The 21319-nt window shown below is 48.2% G+C and overlaps 3 protein-coding genes across 7 annotated transcripts; 2 read left to right on the top strand and 1 right to left on the bottom strand.

The window, feature by feature from the left end:
- Positions 1–229: 229 nt before the first annotated feature.
- Positions 230–4792, top strand: si:ch211-106k21.5 (SLIT and NTRK-like protein 3). 2 transcript variants are annotated; one of them, XM_029132778.3, is made up of 5 exons: positions 235–381; positions 697–824; positions 2378–2466; positions 2545–2695; positions 2766–4792. In XM_029132778.3, the coding sequence occupies exons 4-5, from the start codon at positions 2584–2586 to the stop codon at positions 3992–3994; spliced, it is 1341 nt and encodes a 446-aa protein (XP_028988611.1). In that variant the 5' UTR covers positions 235–381; positions 697–824; positions 2378–2466; positions 2545–2583; the 3' UTR covers positions 3995–4792. The 2 variants fall into 2 exon arrangements, with proteins under 2 accessions (XP_040924197.1, XP_028988611.1); XM_041068263.2 differs by lacking the exon at positions 697–824 and having other exon boundaries at positions 230–381.
- Positions 4793–5994: 1202 nt separating this feature from the next.
- Positions 5995–8041, top strand: best4 (bestrophin 4). Its single transcript, XM_029132353.3, has 8 exons — positions 5995–6419; positions 6494–6594; positions 6666–6899; positions 7060–7214; positions 7325–7402; positions 7618–7770; positions 7833–7913; positions 8027–8041. Exons 1-8 carry the CDS (start codon positions 6268–6270, stop codon positions 8039–8041), a joined length of 969 nt encoding a protein of 322 aa, XP_028988186.1. The 5' UTR covers positions 5995–6267.
- LOC114845142 (zinc finger protein GLIS1-like) lies at positions 8034–19867 on the bottom strand. 4 transcript variants are annotated; one of them, XM_055503900.1, is made up of 3 exons: positions 19703–19867; positions 10251–11377; positions 8034–9030 (listed from the first exon to the last, which is right to left on the bottom strand). In XM_055503900.1, the coding sequence occupies exons 2-3, from the start codon at positions 11145–11147 to the stop codon at positions 9013–9015; spliced, it is 915 nt and encodes a 304-aa protein (XP_055359875.1). In that variant the 5' UTR covers positions 11148–11377; positions 19703–19867; the 3' UTR covers positions 8034–9012. The 4 variants fall into 4 exon arrangements, with proteins under 4 accessions (XP_055359875.1, XP_055359878.1, XP_055359876.1 ...); XM_055503903.1 differs by having other exon boundaries at positions 8034–9027; XM_055503901.1 differs by lacking the exon at positions 19703–19867 and adding an exon at positions 19038–19196.
- Positions 19868–21319: the final 1452 nt, after the last annotated feature.

Genomic DNA, 21319 nt, shown 5'->3' with positions numbered 1-21319 from the left:
ATTAGTCAAGTTAATCTGAATAGTGATTTAAATAAATCTGTTGAACTGTTACTTTCTACCTCTTCCGAGATTTAAATAGTTTTGCGGCTGCTTTTGCAGACGCGCACCTCGGCCGCCAGGGGGCGCTCCGCCTCACACCGCGGCCGCAGGTCGGTTGAACTTTGCGAATCAAATATGACAGTTGCCGTCGCGTCGACCCACCCCCGCGGTCGAGCACGCGCCAGTGGACCCGCATGTACACGCGCTGCCTCGGAGGGAGACACACCCTCGGGTCCGGAGGAGGAGAGGCTCGGCCGGGATGCAGAGAGGAGAGGGACGCAGCAGCTGCCGGTGCGCGTGTGATGTTCGGGTCCTGGTCGGAGCTGGAGCTTTCAGCAGAAGGTAAATGACACGCTTTACTTTAGAGCTTCGGAACAGCTGTGAAGTTATGTTAGAGTATTTTCAAGTATTAGTCAGACGTTATAGTTTTGTTTTTACATTTTGTTTACTTTATTCACACAATTGTGTTACAGAAATGTAATAATTTATACTTTGTCCTTTTCCATAGTATTTTATGGATGAGTCCTGTTCATTTCTGAGGCGTGACCTAGTTGTAATAAAATGTGTTTTTCCGCATTGATCGTTTTTTCGATCATTTTCAAGGGTTTCTCTACATATTTTGCTTTTCTGTCAAACATGGTCTTGTGATGGTGTAAGGAGCCACCAACGGGCCCAGAGGAGCCTCTGTGGTGCTGCCTCACGTCCACTCACTGAGAGTGAATGAGAACGGAGAGCTTTGCTTCAGGAAGCTGCAGCCAGAAGGGATGTAGCAACTCACATTGTTTGTGAGTGAGATCATCCATGTTCTCCAGATTAAGACCTGGCTCCTCTCTCTCACACACACACACACACACACACACACACACACACACACACACACACACACACACACACACACACACACACACACACACACACACACACACACAGAGCTCCCACTGTCAACCTTTGATTCTAAATCCAAAGGTCTGCTCAGATGTCAATATTTAGAGTGAGTGATTGATACACATCTGCAGAAACTGCTAACAAAGCAGATGTGCTCAGACCACAAACACTGGTCTCTGTTTCTGTTATCACACTGAGATGTGGGTTTGACTCTCTAGACGTATTTTAACCCATGACCAACTCACACACTGATAAATTAAAGCTGAAGCGTCCGACTCTAATGAAAATGATGTGTCGAGCCCCTGAGCTGGAACCAAAGGCTCAGCAGTGCAGGGTGAGATTAGCTCCAACCCTCAGGCACGACTGACCAGCACCGAAAAGGTCGAGCTTTGGGTCAAAATCTAGATCCAGTGCCGGTTCTGCTTCCCCAACAGCCTGTAGGATCCTTCGCGGTGTAGATTTAAAGGATGAGTCACAGTAAAGGACCCTCGTTCGTGCACCTGCGTGCTGGCTTCACACAGAAATTACACAGTTCCAAAAATGCCCGCGCACGTGCGCTTCGCAGATCTTCATTCAGTGAGTGCATCACACATAATTATAAAGCGCAGGCAGTGTGTTTAGCGCTGCGGCTTCCTCAGGTTCATGCAAACGTTCACTGGTGCCTTCAGGAGCAGTCGAGGACCTGGGAACGGAGCCGCACTTCCTGCGTTTGTTTAAGAGACCGGCCGCTCGGCTCATGTTTTTATCACTTCTAATTGTTTTGTGTATTTTCCCTGCCTGCATGTTTTCTTATCTTACCCGGGTGCATTTTATTTAAAGGTCTTGATCCTAAAGGTTATTGGTAGTTTTTACTGAGCCTTTATTCATCTATTGCCTTTTTTTGCAGTGTATGAATATAAGGAGGTTATTTCCTTCACTCTCTGTGTGTTTTGTGGGTTTATTTAGGCATTTATTCAGCAGGAGGCACGAAGCTTTGTGTTACGGTTGTTGGTAGACAATCACACTGGCTGCAGCCGAGGCCCGCGGGTCCCTGAACGCCCCGCCGCTGATGGGAGTCGGCTCGTTGCTGCCTTTCCAGCGAGGAAGTCTGGTGTCGCGACCCGCTCTCGCCCCGCGTCCGTCACATCCTGCCTCGCGCGCACGTCATTCGGAACAGACCGGCCCTGTTTGTGTCGACCGCATCTGCTTTTATGCTCCGTTTTCGGGGCACGACCGGCAATTAGTGTTGTGTCCCGTTCCTCCAGCGACAGAGACGTGGTCATTTCTGCATTAAATTACTGTGAACCTGAGGAAGTGGAAGTCGCTCTGGAATCACTGTTTACTACTGGAGAGTTGTTGACGTCTCTCTGTTTTTAGTTTTGTGTGTTCGCTCCTTTTGTTTCTGCATGAAGTCATCCACATACGGTGTCTGACAGATGCACTAAGATGATTTAATGTCCGTTTCCTCCTCCAGACTGGACCAGAAGCATGATGTAGATGCAGGCCTCTGTTTGGTCTGTGGGGACTGACTGATCTACACAAGCACTTGTGCCTTTGAGCCAGGTTTGTGCGACTCCCCTCCACCAATGAGCGGCGCCGCCTCCGCGTGAAAGTCATAGTAACCAGCTTCCTCTCCCGCAGCCAAACACTGCGACCCGGTCCCCGGTGACCCCTGTTGCTATGCCAACGGTGATGCTCGCAGCAACCGGGAACCCTCGGAGAAGCAGCGGGTCTACAGACGCACGCGCGTCCCTGAACGCATCCCCTGCAGTGCTGAGACCGAGAGCAGGAGGCGAGTGTGATGCGCGCTGATGCCGTGAACCAAGCTTTTCTGCCTCTGACCTCCCTCTTCTCTCTTTCAGGCATGTTCTGCGCGCGGGGCCTCCTGCTCGCTCTGCTGCTGGTGACGGCGGGACGCGTGGACGCATGCGTGTGTCCGGACGCCACCGTCTTGTCCCACTTTCCCTCGGAGCTTCCTGCGGACGCGTGTTGCCTGAACTTCTCTGGCTCCGCGTTGGGCCGCGTGCGCTGGTCTGTGTTCACCAACGGGACCGTCGTCCAGACTCTGGACCTCTCCCACTGCAACATCAGCGTTGTGGATATGAGTGGAACGGAGTCCACGGCGCTGCAGAGGATCTACTTGCATCATAACGTCATCGAAGCGTTGCCAGGGGACTTTCTGGCCCGGCAGCCCAGCCTCACGGAGGTGGACCTGAGCTGGAACCTGCTCCGGGAGCTTCCGGACGGTTTCCTGCGGAACTCAGACAGCATCGAGAAGCTGGACCTTCAAGGAAACCAGCTGCAGTTCCTCCCCAGCTCAGTGCTGCAGAAGCCCCGTCTGCAGCGCCTGGAGCTGGACTCAAACCCCTGGGACTGCTCCTGTTTGCTGCTGGAAGGCCTGGAGGACGGCGCCAGGGCCAACCGGACCGCCCAGCTGCAGGGCCTGCTGGGAAACCTCACCTGCGTCTCCCCCCGGCACCTGGTGGGCCGGACGGTGTGGTCGCTGCGGCTCAGGGACGCCTGCCGCCCGCCCGGCCTCACGGCGCTCTTCATCGTGCTGCCCCTCGTCATCCTCTCCGCCCTGGTGCTCTGCTGGTGCTGCGGCAGGAGGTCCAAGGAGGCGTCCGTGTTCGGCTCCTCCAGGAAGCGGAGCTTCAGCCCCAACGGGCAGAAGCAGCGCGGCGGGCCGGCGTCAGCGGCCGGCGCCGGCGCCGCCGTGCAGAGCGAGGCCGGGCCCCGTGGCAGCGAGGGCATCCTGAAGAACCAGCTGCTGCTGCGCCCGGCCTCCACCCTCCTGGGGAGCAGCCGGGACCTCTACGAGGAGGTGGAGGTCAAGCTGGGCTCGGCGGCGTCCACTCCCCGCGCGTCCTCGCGCTGCTCCGGCTCCACCGAGGGGAGGCCGGGCTCCCAGGGGCCCAACGGGGCCGGTAGGACGGAGCTGGACACCGTCAGCGTGACGGAGGTGATGAAGGACTCGGCCGACAGGGAGAAGGCCTATCTGAGCCAGTCCACCGAATACTACAGCCTGGTGCCGGGCATCGAGCTGGAGGACTCGGACCACGGCGAGTACGAGAGCGTTGACCTCTCGTGACACAGAAAAGATTATTTCACTACTTCACCTGCTCTGGTAGTCGACACACTGTGTGCAAAGATGTCTGGTGTCTGTAAATCAACAGAAGTGCGTGAATTATAGGGGAACTGGTGCAACACAGCTGATAAGCTACAACCCTTGCACTGTCTCTCCGGTGCTTAAAGTCTGTGTGACGTTTAAATCTTCTTTTAAGTCATAGACGTGTGTTGCTGCAGCATCCACACAGAGATACGGCCGCCGCAGTATCACAATGGAAGAGGAGGCGATATGATCTGGAGCTTTTCCTGTGGGACCTGAGGAACGCAGCCGCTTTTAAAGGGAGGGTCCCTTTCTGCTCTCTGGAAAAAAGCAGTGGTTTTAAAGGTGCAGAGACTTTTGTCCTGGTAATTTTCCCCACGCGTCGACGCGGTTGCTTTACTTTTGCTTTTGCTCATGCTTTGACTCGCGCTAAGGTAGGAAAATGCCAGGCTGACCAGACGCACATGCTGGTTTAAGATTGAAATCTGTGCCGGTCGGTTCAGTAAAGTGAGACGCGTGACGACACCGGAGAGGAGGCGCACACAAAGGAGCAAATCATGGTGATTGTGGCGGCGCAGAGACACCTGATTGTTATCTACGAGGCGCCTCACTCACACCGGCTTCAGCTGCTTTTAAATGGGAAATGTGTCATTTATGTGTGATTTAAAAGTTTCATTTATCACCATTTCAAAGTTTCATGCATCTACAAAAACAGACAATTGACTGAATGCTGCATCCTTTCATGTTATTGTGCACAGAATATAAACAAATTCTATTTAAGTGTCTCATTTATTGACGTCCTTATTCAGAAGCATTACTTCCACATCGAAGGAATCTGTGCCCCTCGGCTCCGACTGCCCCAACAATGACCCAGGTCGGCCCCGACTACCTGAAATCCCTCACAGCTCTGATTTCAGCCTCTGTGGGAAGTTGTAATTGGCGCATTGGGTTACCACACGATCGCTGCTCTTCTGGCCGTTTCTCAGAGGTCTTAGCCCCCGAACCAGTAGATCCAGTAGCTCAGACCAGTAAATGGCTGGGCTGAAACAGTTCCTGGATAGGAACCACAGTGGGACCATTGTCCTTCAGTCTGATGAAGAGAACCACACAGAAGTCAGGATCGCTGATAATGAGAAGAAAGGAACAGTCATGACACCAACACTGAAACATGGCTTCAAGACAAAACAAAGCCTGTACCGCTAACAGCTGAGCTCTGCTTACACAGATGGAAGGGAAATGTCAGATGGTTCTAGCTATTTACTGTCAGTACAAAAGCTTTTGTGTGTCTGTTAATGGAATAAATACAGACGATGAGGGTCTGAGAGTTCCGCTGCACGTCACAGGAGCGCCATCTAGCGGCCGAGATGGACGCGGCCGTCATTAAACTGCCGTGGAAGCTTTATTATCGTGAGTATTTATAATGACAAATGCATAAATGGTTGTGTAATGCATGCAATAAAAAGTGGGGTCATCAGTCAAGTGCAGCTGGGTGAACGAGCGGAGCTGGAGAAAAGGGAAGTCCACGCTGACGAGTCCAGGAGGTGATGGAGGACGGGCGATGCCATAAACATCAGGGCAGCAGAGATAAAACAGGAGCAGACGCTGTAACAGTGAGAAACACAAACAACGACCCAGGAACCTGACAGTCCGTCTGCATCACGCTGTAAACCTGGTCCTGGTACCAGTCAACAGTAAAGAGCACCGAAGCCTCTGCTGTCAAACCAGCCTGTGTCAGTTTGAGGTTTTATTTGCTGTATGCATTTTGTGCGTGTGTCATCAAATCTGCACTTAAAATTTGTGTTAAAACAACTGTTAATTGAACTGAAACATCCTCTCCCTGAATTGTAATCATCGCATGAAAACCTCCAGAGATCCTGAAAAACCACACAGGAAACAGGATCATAGAAAGGGTCGTGTCCAGCTCATCGTCCTCTAATCTGGACCTTTCAAGGACAGGATACACAGGTGATTCCCGTGCTCTCGTCAGAGTATATCTCAGATGTAGGCATCACTTTCCCAGGTAATAAATTTAAGGTTATTTACGATGACGCAGCAGACAGGTTTAAATGACACCCAGAGGAACGGCAGCGGGTGATTCACCTGTTCTCACAGGTGAGACGCGGCTCCAGGCGTTTTCACTGAAGACGACTAATGTGAACCATGCTACTGTGATTCTCGTTGTGCTTCTTGTTGTGTTGCTTATGTTTCCTGTTGTGTTTCTTCCCCAGGGTTTTCTGTAACAGCACAGAATAAACATGACGGTTTCCTACACGCTGGAAGTGGCTGATGTGAGGTTTGCGGGTTTGTCGAAGCTCCTCTTCAGGTGGAAGGGGAGCATCTACAAGCTGCTTTACAAGGAGTTTATTCTGTTTTGTGGGGTTTATTCCTTTTTTAGTGTCTTTTACAGGTACATTTGCACTATTTATAATTGAATTGTCTTATTTAAAGGTCTTTCTTTCACTTTTTTTATTTGCTTCACAGGTTCTTCCTCTCACCGAGGCAGCAGGATCTGTTTGAGCGTATCGCCCTTTACTGTGACCAGTTCACCAACACCAACTTCATCCCAGTCTCCTTTGTTCTGGGTGAGTGTGACTGGACTCAAATCCCGTCAGATCCACATACGACGCAGTTGAACTTTTCCCTTTGCTCCCAGGTTTCTATGTGACCCTGGCCTTTAATCGCTGGTGGGGCCAGTACACCAGCTTCCCGCTGCCCGATGACCTGATGATGGTGGTTTCGGGAAACGTCCACGGGGCCGATGAGAGGGGTCGTCTGCTGCGACGCACGCTCATGCGATTCGCCAACTTGTCTTCGGTTCTCATTCTGCGCTCCATCAGCACCAGGGTGCACAAGCGTTTCCCAACTTTGGAGCACATCGTGGAAGCTGGTGAGCCTGCGTTACACTCGATAATAGTATTATTGTCATAGCATTATTTTAATGACATGTAAGAACCAAAATTAAATAAGAATCATCAGCTTTCATGAATGTGCCCATGGTGTCGTAGTGTGTATTTGATACATTAGATATTACTATAATGTCTGTGCAGGGTTTATGACAACTCTCGAGCTGAAGAAGTTGGAGTCGCTGCACTCTGATTTCAACAAGTACTGGATGCCTTTGACCTGGTTCTCGAACCTGGCGTCCAGAGCGAGGGAGGAGGGTCGGGTGAGGGACGACATAGCCCTGAGACTCCTGATGGATGTGAGCATTTCATTTAGATGACCATACAAACAGAGCCACCAACAAACCCAGTGTCCACAGTTCTGAAAAAACAAAACCCAGATGTTCGAATTTATTTCCTCCGTTCACAGGAGCTCAACAAGTACAGAGGCAAGTGCAGCCTGTTGTTCCACTACGACTGGATCAGTATCCCTCTGGTCTACACTCAGGTATCAGCTGTATTTACTATATTTACTCAAGTACTTACATCTAATACACACCATTAATCTCAATTTAATTAAGGTTTATATAAATATCTACTTTAATCGATCCATTAAATAACAGCAAGTTTTTTGATTAATTCATTTTTCATTTTATGACTCCTGCTTCTCAAATGGGTGAATTCATCTATTTCTCTTCACTGTGCCCTTTCTTTCCTATGCAGGTAGTGACTATCGCAGTTTATTCATTTTTTGGCTTCTGTGTGATCGGCCGCCAATTTCTGAACCCGGAGAAAGGATACAAGGACCACAAGCTGGACATGTATGTGCCGGTTTTCACCCTGCTGCAGTTCTTCTTCTACAGTGGTTGGCTGAAGGTACAGTAACGTGATGCAACACGGTAACAGCAGAGCAGCATCACTGTGAGTCTCGTGTGCAGGTCGGGGAGCTGATCATCAATCCGTTCGGTGAGGATGATGATGACTTTGAAACCAACCAGCTGATTGACAGAAACATTCAGGTTACTACTTGGAAGATTTTCTTCATTAAACTCACGGTGCTTTATTATAAAGCTTATATAAAACGTCACATTTGTTTCTCTCTGATGATGACACTTGCATCAACCTTTTGCAGCTTTATATCATCTGAGCTCCAGGAACAAACTCATAAAGCTTCATAAAACTCATATTAGTGTTAGTAATTCAAAAATACAACAGGCATACAACATACTTTAGCAAAGCGACGGTGCCAGTGAAATGCTATAAATTCGACCAAAGGAAGTTGTAACTAAATAGAAACAGATTTGTGAAAAGTTGGACCAGAAATTTGAGCCCAGCTTTTGTTTAGGCTTCGGTTGTAGTTTACATTCTTCATTTGTCCAGCGTGACAGCATGCATCAGTCTTCTTTCACCGTTTAATGTGTATAATGGTCCCTTTATTTTATGGACCAGGGCAAAATGAATAGAAAAAGCTACAAAACGAACGTTACTGTGTGACATTCAGAGACCAGATAGAGTTCAGCCTGCAATGTTAGATTTAGTAGCTCTTCTCCAACATCTGCATCATTATGTCATGTTTGTGATGTTCATTATTAGATTTGTTTTATTTATTAGCCCTCAGCCAACTGCTCCCTCCAGAGGAAAAAAGAAAAGGCTCCCCCGCTAACATGCTTTTATTTATTTATGGTTTTCAAAGGGCCAATTGTTTTAAAGAAAAGCAGGACAATTTAAAACAACATAACACAAACCAGAGTCAACAGTGTCTCACATGTCACCAGCCCTTCAGAATAACAACAAAGTCATAGAAGGGGAGAGTGAAGCGGCGTCAGGGGAGGTCAAAGGTCAATTATTCAGCGACAGAGCTTAGATAAAACAGAAGAATCAACCACAAAGATGTTAAAAATCACAAAAATACTTCTATATACTTCTTAAAAACCAGGTTAGGGTCAAAGGTCCACACATACAGTACTTCATAAGTAAAAAAACGCTTCTTCCACAAGGCCTTTTCTGTTCGTCCTCTCTCTGATGACATCACCGCTTCCTCCTTCACCAACGGATAAAAATCCTAATCCTATTAAATGAAGTTGCTGCAGTGTTTTGCTGGTCGTATGTAAACACGTCTCACTCTGGAGGCACCTGCTGAAAGGAAAACAGGCTGACTCAGAGCAACCTCAGCCGCGGGATGCTCGTTTTCGCCTGCACCGGCCCAACGTGTCACTCCCATCCACGCTCCAGCGCCGTGAATTACGCCTCGACCGCAGCGGGCTGCAGCTCGCTCTGGGAACCTCGCGTTTACTGCGGGACTGTCACCTGTTTAATCTGTGACCCGACATTATGAGCTGGTAAAAGGGCTGAATTCATGAACAAACACTGACCACATTCATAAGTAACATTTTATTTCCATTGCAGCACCAGAGCTTCAGAGCTTCATGAAAATGAAATGACGTTATTCAAGTAGTTCACGTGTGACTAATGACTCATTTTTGCGTCAGTGTTGATTTAATCTTAATAATAATATGTTTGCAGTAACACATTAAGTGTACAAGCTGGCAGCGGGTCGCTGTAATGAACTAATCCACTTAAGCATTAAGCACGTCCCTGAATGAAGGCTCCTAAATGAATTACTATGCAGAGGCCCAGCTGATGACAGGAGACGAGCCGCTGGGGGAATTAAAGGGAGGGACGGAGGTCTGGCACCGACGTGAAGTCATCATGGGACAAACGTGGTTAAGATGCAATAGTGCCTCACGAAATGAGTCATGGCAGCTGATGGTGGAGGGTGGAAGGTGAGGCTTTTTGGCCTCTCTATACAATCTAATCACCTAAGAACCACTGGACCTTTGGTAAATACACTTCACATCCTCTACTGCTGCATGGAGCTCAACGTGTCCGTCCCAGAAGCCTGTCATCGATAAAACAGTAACAGAACTAAAAGCATTCACCAGGAGGCTCGCGTCTACGAACACAACCTTCATTCATTCAGCGACCGGGCTTCATCCTCTGGCACGCATGAGTAAGGGAAACCTGTTGAGCGCAGAGGAAAGTGTCCGATCGTCCCTCTAGCTGCTGATGGGCAGCTGTGGGAGACGAGTGGAGACGTGCTGTAACCTCTGAAGGGACCGTTTAAAGTGAGCGTAGTGGTGGAAAGGATGAAATACAGCATCCTGTGTTTGCATGAAGCTGCACCCTCCTGTCTTTATGTTTTACCCGACAACCCTATTAAGACATATCAGGCTGTTAAAGAGAACTCAGTTATTAAATGCAGAGCTGGACTTCGCTCTAAATCTCCATTGGAACTGTGCATATGTGTTCAATCTTAACTTTAAACACTTCAGAACTGTGAAGAAGCGGTGACTCACCATGCATTTATTGGGTTTTTCTCCGGAGTGAACCCTCATGTGGATGAGCAGCTTGTAGCGCGCGTTGAAGGGTTTATGGCGTCGCACGCATCCCGCCCAGAAACACGCGAACTCTTCCCCCTTGCGCTGGTCGATGTGGACCTTCTCGATGTGCCTCACCAGCTCCTCCTGGCTGCCGTAGGCGGCGCTGCAGTCGATCCAGTGGCACGGCTGCTCCTGCGGGTCCGCCGCGGGGTCCGGACCCACGGGCCCGCTGAGCCCGAGCGACTGCACGGGGGTCCGGGCTCGGTCCCGCCCGTCGTGGGCTTGGAGCAGCTGCTGGACGTGGAACAGCGCCCCCTGCTGGCCGCCGGCGTGAAACGCCTCCTTCTTACACGGCGAGAAGTCGTCGGCGGGCTCCTGTTTTATGGAGGGATGCTCTTCTTGCAGCTTGAGCTGAGACGTTTTGTGGCTGCCATCGGACGGACGCAAGGAAGAGGCAAAATATAAAGAGGACGGGGAGGAGGCAGAGGACAGAGAGGATGAGGGTGGGCAGAACGAAGCAGAGGTGGCACAGTTGGTGAGCGTGTAGGACAACGGGAGGGAGGGCTGTGGGTAACAACTGAACCTCTCTGTGACGACTCTGGGTTCCGCGTGCGCCGCGGTGGCGAAGGCCTCCATGCTCTTGTCTACGTGAGAGCCATTGGTCTTGCAGCCGAGCAAGGAGGCGAGGTCCCGGCCCAAGGACGGCGGCGGCAGCGGCGTCCTGGGAAGGCAGCACAGGCCTCCGGAGGGGACGGACTGACAGAACCCACCGGAGGCCAGCGGCGCCTGGAGCTCCTCCGCATCCTCGAACACGCTCGCGAAGCCGGGAAGCGTCAGCTGGACGTCCGGGGGCCCCACGTCCGGGGGCCACATCCTGGCCCCCACGCTCTGCTCGGGACTCGAGGCTTAGCTTCAGCGAGAGGTTGGACGAGGGCCTTCTTGGAACAGCTTCACGAATCCATCGGAGGCAAAAGCCGTGCGCGGCATCTCTCGGAGCTCGGGTGAAATCGAATTAGGTTGAAGCTGATCCGCTGGCGAACTCCGCATGCGTGATCTTCTGTTACTGCTTCCAAGGAGCGGCGTGGTCACTCATCTCTCGGGCTCTGTGGGAGACAGAAACCAAACCCAGATGACTCATCTTAAGAGGCAGATCACGAACACAAAGCACGCTCTGAAACGCTTCACCTCCAACAACTTCATGGACCAGCGATGGAAGAAATGTGTTATTACTGTATAACAGATGAAACTACTGTAGCTCTGAACCTCTGTAGATGAACATGCATGCGACTGGTTTTATTGGAGAAGATATTTGATATAACTTACTATATCACTGGTTTCTTTTTTCAAAACTTCCTCAATTCACAGATTTTGTCCAGTGGCTCTGACTGGGGCCTACATTACCCACAGTGCAACTCAAAGGCCTGTCAGCAGGCGTGTTACAGTACAACACTGCTGCTGTAGGAGTCGGGCTGTTCAGACCACCCCTGCAGCTCAGAGGAGAGCAGCGCGTGGCAGCTGATCACCTGGATCCGGCTCCATCAGCTCATTAACACGACAAACACCATGCATCACGTCTCTGTGCAGCGCAGTGATGCAAGGCAGAGAAGCTGGAGGGTGAAGAGACGCTCTCCTGCCCTGAGCACATATACAGTAGCCCCGCTGTGCAAAACGCCTTGTGTGTTTATTGGAATGAGGTGCTCTCTGCCAGATATTGATCTAATTTACAGCAGGATCCCTGATGGTATAATTAGTCACCAGAACCGTTTATGTGTATGGGCATTTTACGAGCCCCAATCTGACACAGCTCAGAGGATGAGGAAGTTGAGTGGTGTAGTTAGATTAGCTAACAAAGGAGTCACTAAGTGTAGGTTCATGCCCGTAGTTTCCTGGTATAGTCTGGTTTACAGTTTTACGATTCTTCCCGTAAATTGCCGGAGTTTCCCCCACGGGAGTCGTGTCGCAGACCAGTCATGGGAACTGTGGTTGGAGCTTAATTAGAGAGGCTGCGATACGTCTGCGTGTCAACGCTTGGAGCAGGATTAATGATAAGAGTGTGCAGAAGTGGTTTGGTGCGTTTGAAATATGATAATTGCAGCTTTGTACCTGTTGGCCTTAAGAGCTAAAACCAATATTAGACTTTTGAGGGCACAGTGTGGCGTCTCAGATGCAAACTGGAAATTATACGCACCACATGTTTTAAAGAATAAATCAGAAGATCTGAATCGCATCTCGATCCGCCTGGAAACATCAGCGGCATAAATCTAGCGGAGCGATGTCCACCAGTAAATATAGCAGTGTCTGTTCACAAACCACTTTGGTCCAGATCCAGAAAGAAGAGTCAGACAGTAAAACTAAGAAAAGTGTCCCACAAAACCTCCAGTGAGCCAGCAAACGTTATAAAATAGCAGGCTTGTCTCATGTGGTGCCTTTTAAACACTCGCTTGCTGAGGTTAGCTAAACACAGCTGTGGCCTTTCAGGACAAGCAAATGTGTACTTGTCTCAGCAACGAGCACTTTGGTTCCTGGATTTCCAGCTTTTCAGTCGAACGTAAACGTGGGAAAAAGATCCTTATTGAAGCGATAACGCGGACGCGTCCAGTTCCTGCTGGACGATAACTGCACACTTTAATCGTGAAAGGGAAGCTGATATTTTCTATTCGCTTCTATGTGATAAATGACATGAGCAGAAACGAGTCAGACTGAAAACGCTCCTGCTCCGTCTGAACTCATCCATCTTTACGTTTATACTGTTTTAACTGTTGCCAACTACTGTTTGTAACGTGAGCGGAGTCAATATGATGAAGCAGAGAAGAAATCACTTGAGTACAGTTCATCTTGGCTCCGCTGACGTGTTACAGCTCATCGTTTCAGCTTTGGCAGGTTGATACGTAACAAGTAAAAGTCAAATAGAGTCATCACCTTTCTGGCAGCTTCAACTTAAGAATTTGAGAGAAATAATAATCCTGTAAAGTAGAATTAATAGAGAATCACTGGGCTCTGAACAAAGAGCTACTTTTCAATTGTAAGACCTCCTCACATGAATTAGTCCATAGATAATTAGGACAATAACTGCTAATTAGACTATTTCTGAGTGTGGATATTGGGACAATATATACATAATAAATAATAAGACATATTAACCAACTCTCCCAAATGACGTTGGCTGTGCATTAAAGGAGCGTGTGGATCACGTCACTGGTCTCACAACTGTGGCCTGTGTTTTTATGAAACGCGAGAGGCCGGATTCCCATAATGGAGAAAGTTGGCCGGCGCGAGAGAGTTTACACTTCAGCTTCAGCGCCATCATTTTCAAAACAGGTTAATCCTGTGAGGCCGTGGCTGCGGGCGCGGGTTTGATAGCAAGCCACGGTCCAGTGGACCTTTAGGTCACCGGCCTTTATTTATCCAGGGGAAATTAAACGAGCTGGTTCCGAACAGCTGCTGGGTGAATTTCTTACCGGCACTTTTCACACCTGGCGCTTTTTACAGAATGACTACAGATTCCTACTGGCGCACTCACACCACACACAGCTTATTCATTTTCCCCCAGCTTTGATTTTTCAGAGAGTCCCGGAAAAGCAGGCTGTAGCCTCATTGGTGGAGACCCTTAGTCATGCAGGAGTCATGGCGACTGGACTTCAGTCGTGTTGGGTCGATCGAAGCGTACGCGGTTCCTGTAGTTCCCATGACTCATCTTACGTGCAACCTTTAAGCTTGCAGATGAAAAGCAGTGTATAATCTCCAAACTCTATCAAGCACCCAGATGTGGACGACGGTTCCTTGAGAAACACCTGGATCTGGGACGGTCCCCCAGAGGTTTGATGCAGTGCCGTGACCCGGTCCGACCTGCTGTGGCTGCACTGTGTTGAATGTCAGAGTCTCTCAGTTCTGCTCATTACGTCTGTGAAAACTTGATATAACTGTGTAACGCATTCCACCACTGTCCTGTACCTCTAATGTCACACTGATCCTCCCGCCTCCTCCACGTGAAGCTTATCATACTCCACATGTCTGCAAGCGGCTGAAAGTGATGGATGGAGCTTCGTGAAATTACTTTACATAAATACTTAATTTTTTTGACTAAAGCACAAAGAATGTGCCTTTCCAGAAAAACTTGGTTGTGATTTAGGACTGATGGCAAAGGCTGCACTGTTTCCAGGTCAGTGTAGTCGATCACACACACACACACACACACACACTGGTCACAAGCGCAACATTAACATTAACACCACCTGGTGGTGTCACAGGACATGAAGGGGCCAGTGAGTGTTTACTATAGGAACATGTGATAGAAATCAAACTATGAAAATAAAACGTTATGTGTTACATTGTTCAACTGTTGCTCTGTCCTATTTTCTCTCATTGGTTCTAAAAAAAAAACAAAAAACAGGCAGGAGCGTGAAGCTGCTCCGGCTCCATCAGCGCTCACCTACCCCATCCCCTCCATCCTCTCAGGCCTAAACATTTACAAGCAGGTGTGGGTCTGTGTGAAACACTGACTACGCGCAGATGGCAGGAAATTCCAGGGAAATGACAGCGATCGGGTCCAAACCACGAGACGGTGCGAGCGGAGCCCACGGAGGAGATACGGCGGCGGCCTACGGACTCGCCCCGCGCTCCTCGGCCTGCCAGCGGCCTGAAATAGGAGCAGCTTGACAGGACGTCTGTTTAAACTCTCCGCTGACGAGCCCAGGTCTGGTGTGGCGGGTGCCGGCTGACTCCAGAGTGTCTTTCCAAATAAATGCTGGGTGGTATTTGGTCTGAGCCGAGATTGTTTTACACGTAGAGGCTCTTCAGACTGTGCACGGCGAACCGTTTGCACATTAGCACTGCTGTATATCAAGGATGACTTCCCAACTGCACCGGTCCATGTTACGTCATGGGAGAATTACTAGGAGAACAGTCAACATACATGGGAGCACAGCAGGGGCCTTCAAAGGGCCTGAAGCCTGGTCTGATACACACAGTAGAATTAAACCTTTACTGTGGGTGGGATGAACACATACTACATTAAAATATCACAGCTTTATGAAAAAGGTCTGCAGGTTTCTTCTGGTCCACAATCAGACTCTGACAAGCAACAACATCTACGTGCAGCCTGGCAAACAACAGGACTGGTGAGGGGGAATTTACCACCATGTTCTCATATACTCACGGTCACAGATGTGATTCAATAATGTCTTTCCTCCAAAACCTTTTCAGAGCTGCAGTAAAACGCTTGCGTGGAAGGAGACGGCGGTTGTTGACTAAATATTGAAGGCTCGTCTCTCATATGTGCACAGCTGCATCGCCACATTAACGCGTGAAGTAGGTGCTAACGTCACGTAATAAAGTGCTAACTTCATGGCTTAGAAAAGGCCTGGAAAAGGCTGGAATTATAATATAAATCTAAGCTTATAAATGTGTCCTTGTAAATAAAAATATGTTAATAAATCAAAACAAAAACAGGAAACTTTGCATCTAGTTTAGCTTTTACCTGTCTCTCCACTCGAGCCTGTGAATCCTTCATTTTCAACCGTTCAGATGTTTAAGATTCTCTTTCCTGTAGAGGTGGATGAAAAAAGAAAAGGGGTTTGTGCTGCTGCTCCGCAGCGCGTCGTTAATCTCGACACATCACTTTAACGGCTGTGCTTGTTACGCTCCTGTGTTAGTCTTAGGTGGCTCCCAGTAATAATATTTGAACCTAGCTGCAGAGCTCCCTCCGCATTGGGTCTGGTTCTCTCTTCAGCGTCCCACCACTAGCACAAAAGCAGCTCATGCTGTTGCTACTGGCTCCACGCGCCGTACGGACCCCGTTAGCGCGGCCGCTGCTCGTTGCTCCGTTTATTTAGCAACATGTACGTCGTTATGTTGTTTATTGCTTCCGTACGCTTTTAATCAACCTCTGCCCCCGCTTGCTGCTGCAACGCCAGCCTCCCACTACGGACCTTTTGGGAAATAAACCAATTATGTTTATTGCGTTATCTTTCATAAAGGCTTCATCTGCAAAATATGAACTATTCAAGAACAAAAAACAACTGAGTTTCATCAACATGGATTTAATGGATTCGATGTCAAGAGGCTGTCAAACTGTGTAAACCAATTTTAAAGCAGCACCGGTCGTATTTCATTATAGACACAGTGGATAAAAGCATCCAAAATGCGAGAGAGGTCATTTGTTGTGATCAAACTCTTCTATATCTGGTCTGTATCTGGTCTGAAACAGTGAAACTTAATCATCATCTAAAAGATTAAATTACTGTATTACTGTGATTCGACTGTGATGGACACACACACACACACACACACACACACACACACACACACTACATTTGGCTTTTATTTTTGTATTCTGACGAATCCAGCACTGAGTCTGGAGTTTATAATCGTCATAATAGGATAAATTAAGTGAAACTTCAAATCCTCTGTTTCGCTGGCGTTTTAATCATTCTCCAAGTGCACACGACCTTAGAAGACATTATCCTGCCGATAATCCACACCAGAAACAATGTTGAAACAGTTAGTGTGATACTTGCGGCGGGTCCTGTTACCCTGCTGTGTCACCCCTGGGTGTTGCAACAGAGCACGCACCTCTGGCCAGGAATAACTGCTGGGAGCGCTGCCCGCGGCCCAGTCGCTGCTAATGTTCAGGAAAGGTATGTGGAGGAAAACAAGTGACGTCCCGCTGCAGCACGATCACAGGCACGACGGCCATGAGACAAGGACCTCGCTAATTCTGACTCTGGGCTGTTTCTTTTAGAGGCATGGGAACAAATATTTATGTAAAAGAACGCAAACTGGTTTCTTCTCTGTCTCTAATTCATCCCATATGATCCCCTTTGAACCCCTAATTAAATACATTAGGTCATCTCGCTCCGCGTGACGTAAACACAAGTATTAACGGGGCATTAGGAGCGCAGCCATCACGTTAAATGACCTCGCACGGTCACCGAGGAAACTGCAGCCATTTCATAAAAGCTCCAAGAAAGTCGTTTGTGTCGACAGGTGTTTCCATCAGTTGCCTTTATATACTGATGTACTGTAAGTAGAGCTGTGCAGGCTTCATAGTAGGAACCATAAAGAAATCACTGCTGTTACTCCTTCACTGCTTCCCAACTAACTACTCCAAATGTTTTATTGGGTTCTTTTACATGTGGTGCTTTTAATCCTGCGCCGTTTGTGTTTTTTGTTGAGGGGTTTTCTGGTTAAAGGGTTGGTTCAACATGTTGGGAGGATCAGAACCACGCTTGAGGCTGCGCATTAAGAACACTTGAAATGACTTAAAGCTGTTCTATTGAAAGTGGTCAAATGAGTGAAATGAGCTTGGATTGAATAATTAGGTCATGAGCTCTGACCATGTAAAATCAACACAGCTGCTGTGTTTACAAAAAAACTATATTTTATCTTTAACACTTTGCACAGTTACTGTCAGGATGACTTTTTTAATTTCAAGAGCAAATTCTCTCTGTAATGATACATTACATAAACCCTTTGGACCGACACAAAGTTGGTGTTATTGCTGGTTTAGACCTGGTTCAGTGTGAAAATATTCTAAGGTCCAGTTTCCTTTTCCACAGGAGAGCCTCATTAGAGCCACGTCATTACGTCACTACGCCTGTCGGCCTCTGCATCAACACTAATTCAAAGTGTTCCTGCCTTTATGGATCCACGCTGCCTCCACACTGGTGGTCCCACACACACGCTGCTCGCTGTGATCACCGCGGACCGCAGTTACTTTTTAATGGCTTTGGTGTTAAAACTAACAGCAGTTTGAGTTGATCTCATCATGCGGATCCAAACCTTAGCCCCTGACACAAACAGCGAGCTGGAGCCGGTCTGGAGCCAGTTGTCTGACCCAGAACCGGTTCCTTGGCTGTCGGAATAAACCACTAATAACACAAAGCAATAATGATATGTAATAATAATGTGATAATAACACAAAGCAATAATGATGTTTGATAATAATGTGATACTAACACAAAGCAATAATGATATGTGATAATAATGTGATAATAACAAAAAGCAATAATGATATGTGATAATAATGTGATAATAACACAAAGCAATAATGATATGTGATAATAATGTGATAATAACACAAAGCCAGTTTGTATCAAGTCTGTTTCCTTCAGACTACAGGGAGAGGCATATTATGAGTCTTTTAACTCTTCTTAACTCAAGAAAGTGAGAGGAATTATTGTTAACAGGTTCTAGGGTGAAATAAAAGTATAAACATAATAATAATATGACTTGAAATTAAATTAATTCAAATTCAAACGCACATTTTTGGTTTCTCGCCTAATAACAAATCATGGTTTTGCCTTCACGCCACGCTGCACGTGCGGTGGCAAACCTTTGAGGCTCGCGCGCTCCCTCGTCGCCCAACGACACGTTTGGAACGCGCACTCTGCACTTTTGCAAAGTCAGCATCGGCAAAACAATCCGCCGAAGCCGACGCGCTCTTGTTATTTCATTTCCCTGGTGTGAAATCACGGCGGACGCACGCTGCCAGGGCAAACAAACATTCTCGGGTGAAACAAATCCTGGCTCGCTGCTGTCTCCCCGCACGTAGCGCCATGCTCCATCTGCGCACTTGAACAAACAATCTGAGCATCTGGTGAAATAATCGGTGAGTCACAGATATCGATCAACAACCTGATCGACCTCCCAGAGGCTCGTTGGGGCCATTTAAGGCTTTGTTCGTGCAACAATCACACGCCGCCGACCTCAACCGCCACATAAAGGAGGAGGTAAACAACGAATGGAACTGGGATTCGCACTCACCTCTGTGCAATGGGAACACTGGCCACAGCCTGCGAGTATAAACCTTGATTCCCCAGCACAAGCTTCATGTCAGCGATACCACGAGACTAATGATTAAAACAAGCCTCCTCATCTGTTTGACTTTCAGTAAGCCAGATTTCCACCCCCTGCGCAGCACTTTTCATTCCAGCTACATTACATAAATCAGAGCTCTGCAGAGGAGTGGAAAGGAAGAGTCCCTTAAGTAATGGGGTAAGAGTTCACTATAGTATTTAGCTGAATATCTATTAATTGCCTTCCTCAAATCCTCGTTGCACAATCAAAACAAGTTCTTGTGTAATTCAAGATGCCGAGGTACAGTTCGAGATGAGGAGAACCTTTTTCTGGGGACGTTCCCCCCGTTTGTCGAACTTTGGACGAGTTGATGGTTCTAAGTGTTACTGCGCATCCTACGTCCAGCAAACAAAAAGCTGCGCGAGCCGCAGCCGCGGCGACAGCTTCAAACGCTCACGGTGATGCGTTGCAAACAGCAGCAGCCCCGACAGCGCAGTAACAATCGGGGCATTAGATCTGCACGCGTTTACGTCTAACTCTGCGTGACGCACGTGGCGTCTGGTCGCCTTCGCTCGTGCCCTCGCGCGGGTCGACGCGGTAGAACGCGTGAGAGTGCGGTGTGAGGTGCTTACCGTCGCGCGTCCCGTCCCGTCACGCCTCGCGCACCGGTGCTCGGTCTTCGCCTCGCGCTGGCGGAGCGCAGATTGTGCTGCCCGCCGTCCCCGCAGCGCGCCCCACTGCCTCGCCGCGTGCGCGCGCGCGCGGTGCCGACGCGCACGCGCCCGTCCTTCCCGATCGAACGGCAGACGGGGATGGAGCCAGTGGAGCGATGCGGAGCCAAGTGTTTGTGGCGTTTAAAGCCCCGCTCCGCTCAGAGACACGCCGGGCTTAGGTTTCGCTTACTGTCAGAGTGATGTTGGTGCAGTTTGACAGAAAAAGAAGGTTTATCTGAGCTCACCTCGAAACAGCGGAACAATGTGGAACACATCAAATGTTTTGGAAGCTGATCCAGCCTTAAAAAGGTTGATATGAAGGCTTTCAACTTCCAGCTCAAATATAATGTTTCACCTTTTTCTAAAACTTGTCAAAGAGAAGAGAGGAGATGTTATGATGTTTATGCACTTTTAACCATTTAAAGTTAACTGGATTTGTTGTGGTTTAACCATGTGGCAGAATTTATTATTAAAGGCAAACTCTACATGACTAGCTTAATGTACACAGATCCAGTGTGGATGTTCTTCATTTAGTTTCAGTGCTTCATGTGTCTATTCACAGGTGGGTTGCATCAACATGAGCAACTGTCCAGGCACTTAAACAGCATCAGGTTCTCTGTATATAAGCCCTGTCTGTATAATTTGTATTGGATGCTGCAGGACTCAGCCGTTGCACAATAGTTCTCCATCCATGCAGCTCGAAGTCCTGAATAGCTTCAGCTTATGATACAACATATAGATAGATGAATGTTGTTAGTTTAGTTGGTTATTGCATCATTGGAGTGTTGTATGGTATCTTTATTCAAATAAATGAAATTAAACTGAAAGCACTGAAATGTTAGGAAAAAACACACAAGATTCTGAGCATTCTCTTCTTACACCACACTTCAGAAACAAACATTTATTCTATGTAGCGGCGTTGGTTACAACAATAGTTTACAGTAGTGACCACATGACAGTTGAGACTTATTATACGACACAAAAGAGCCTATACATTAACTGTCAGTGTCTTGAACTTTCAATATTTACGTTGGAACTAAAATGACATGGACAGAACCTGCACAACTCTGTTTTTAGGCGTTTCCCCCCGATCTTACTTCTATAACTAATGTGCTGATATGAATCTATCTGTTCTGATCCTGTTAAATCCCTATAATTGCGCTCTGTGAGGTTGTGGCGCTCAGCATTGACCCTATTTTGTTGGTTTTCTGCGTTTTGTTACCGCGGCGTCTCTCTCAGTGTCCACGTTGACATTCAGAAAACCAAGCACAGTCTCTGTCCCTCTCCCGTTCGCAGCAGCCACGTCAGAATTGGCCGTGATGCCTGACTGGCTGTCAAACAACAGGGCAGCGCTTGCACTGATAAGATTGACAGAAATACACAAAGGAGGCAAACAAGCAGAGAAACCTTTCATCTGTGCGTCTGTTTACTCGGTGAAACTGAGATGTAGAGTTATATTTCTGATTCCTGAGATGACGCACGGATCTGTAAACAAGTTCTTCGGGACAGTGTTGGAAACAAAACCAGATGAGCGAG

Source organism: Betta splendens, chromosome 17 (assembly GCF_900634795.4).
Source record: "Betta splendens chromosome 17, fBetSpl5.4, whole genome shotgun sequence".
NCBI classification, from domain to species: Eukaryota; Metazoa; Chordata; class Actinopteri; order Anabantiformes; family Osphronemidae; genus Betta; species Betta splendens.
Note: the sequence above shows the minus strand (reverse complement) of the source record. Positions and strands in the feature narration are given on the sequence as shown.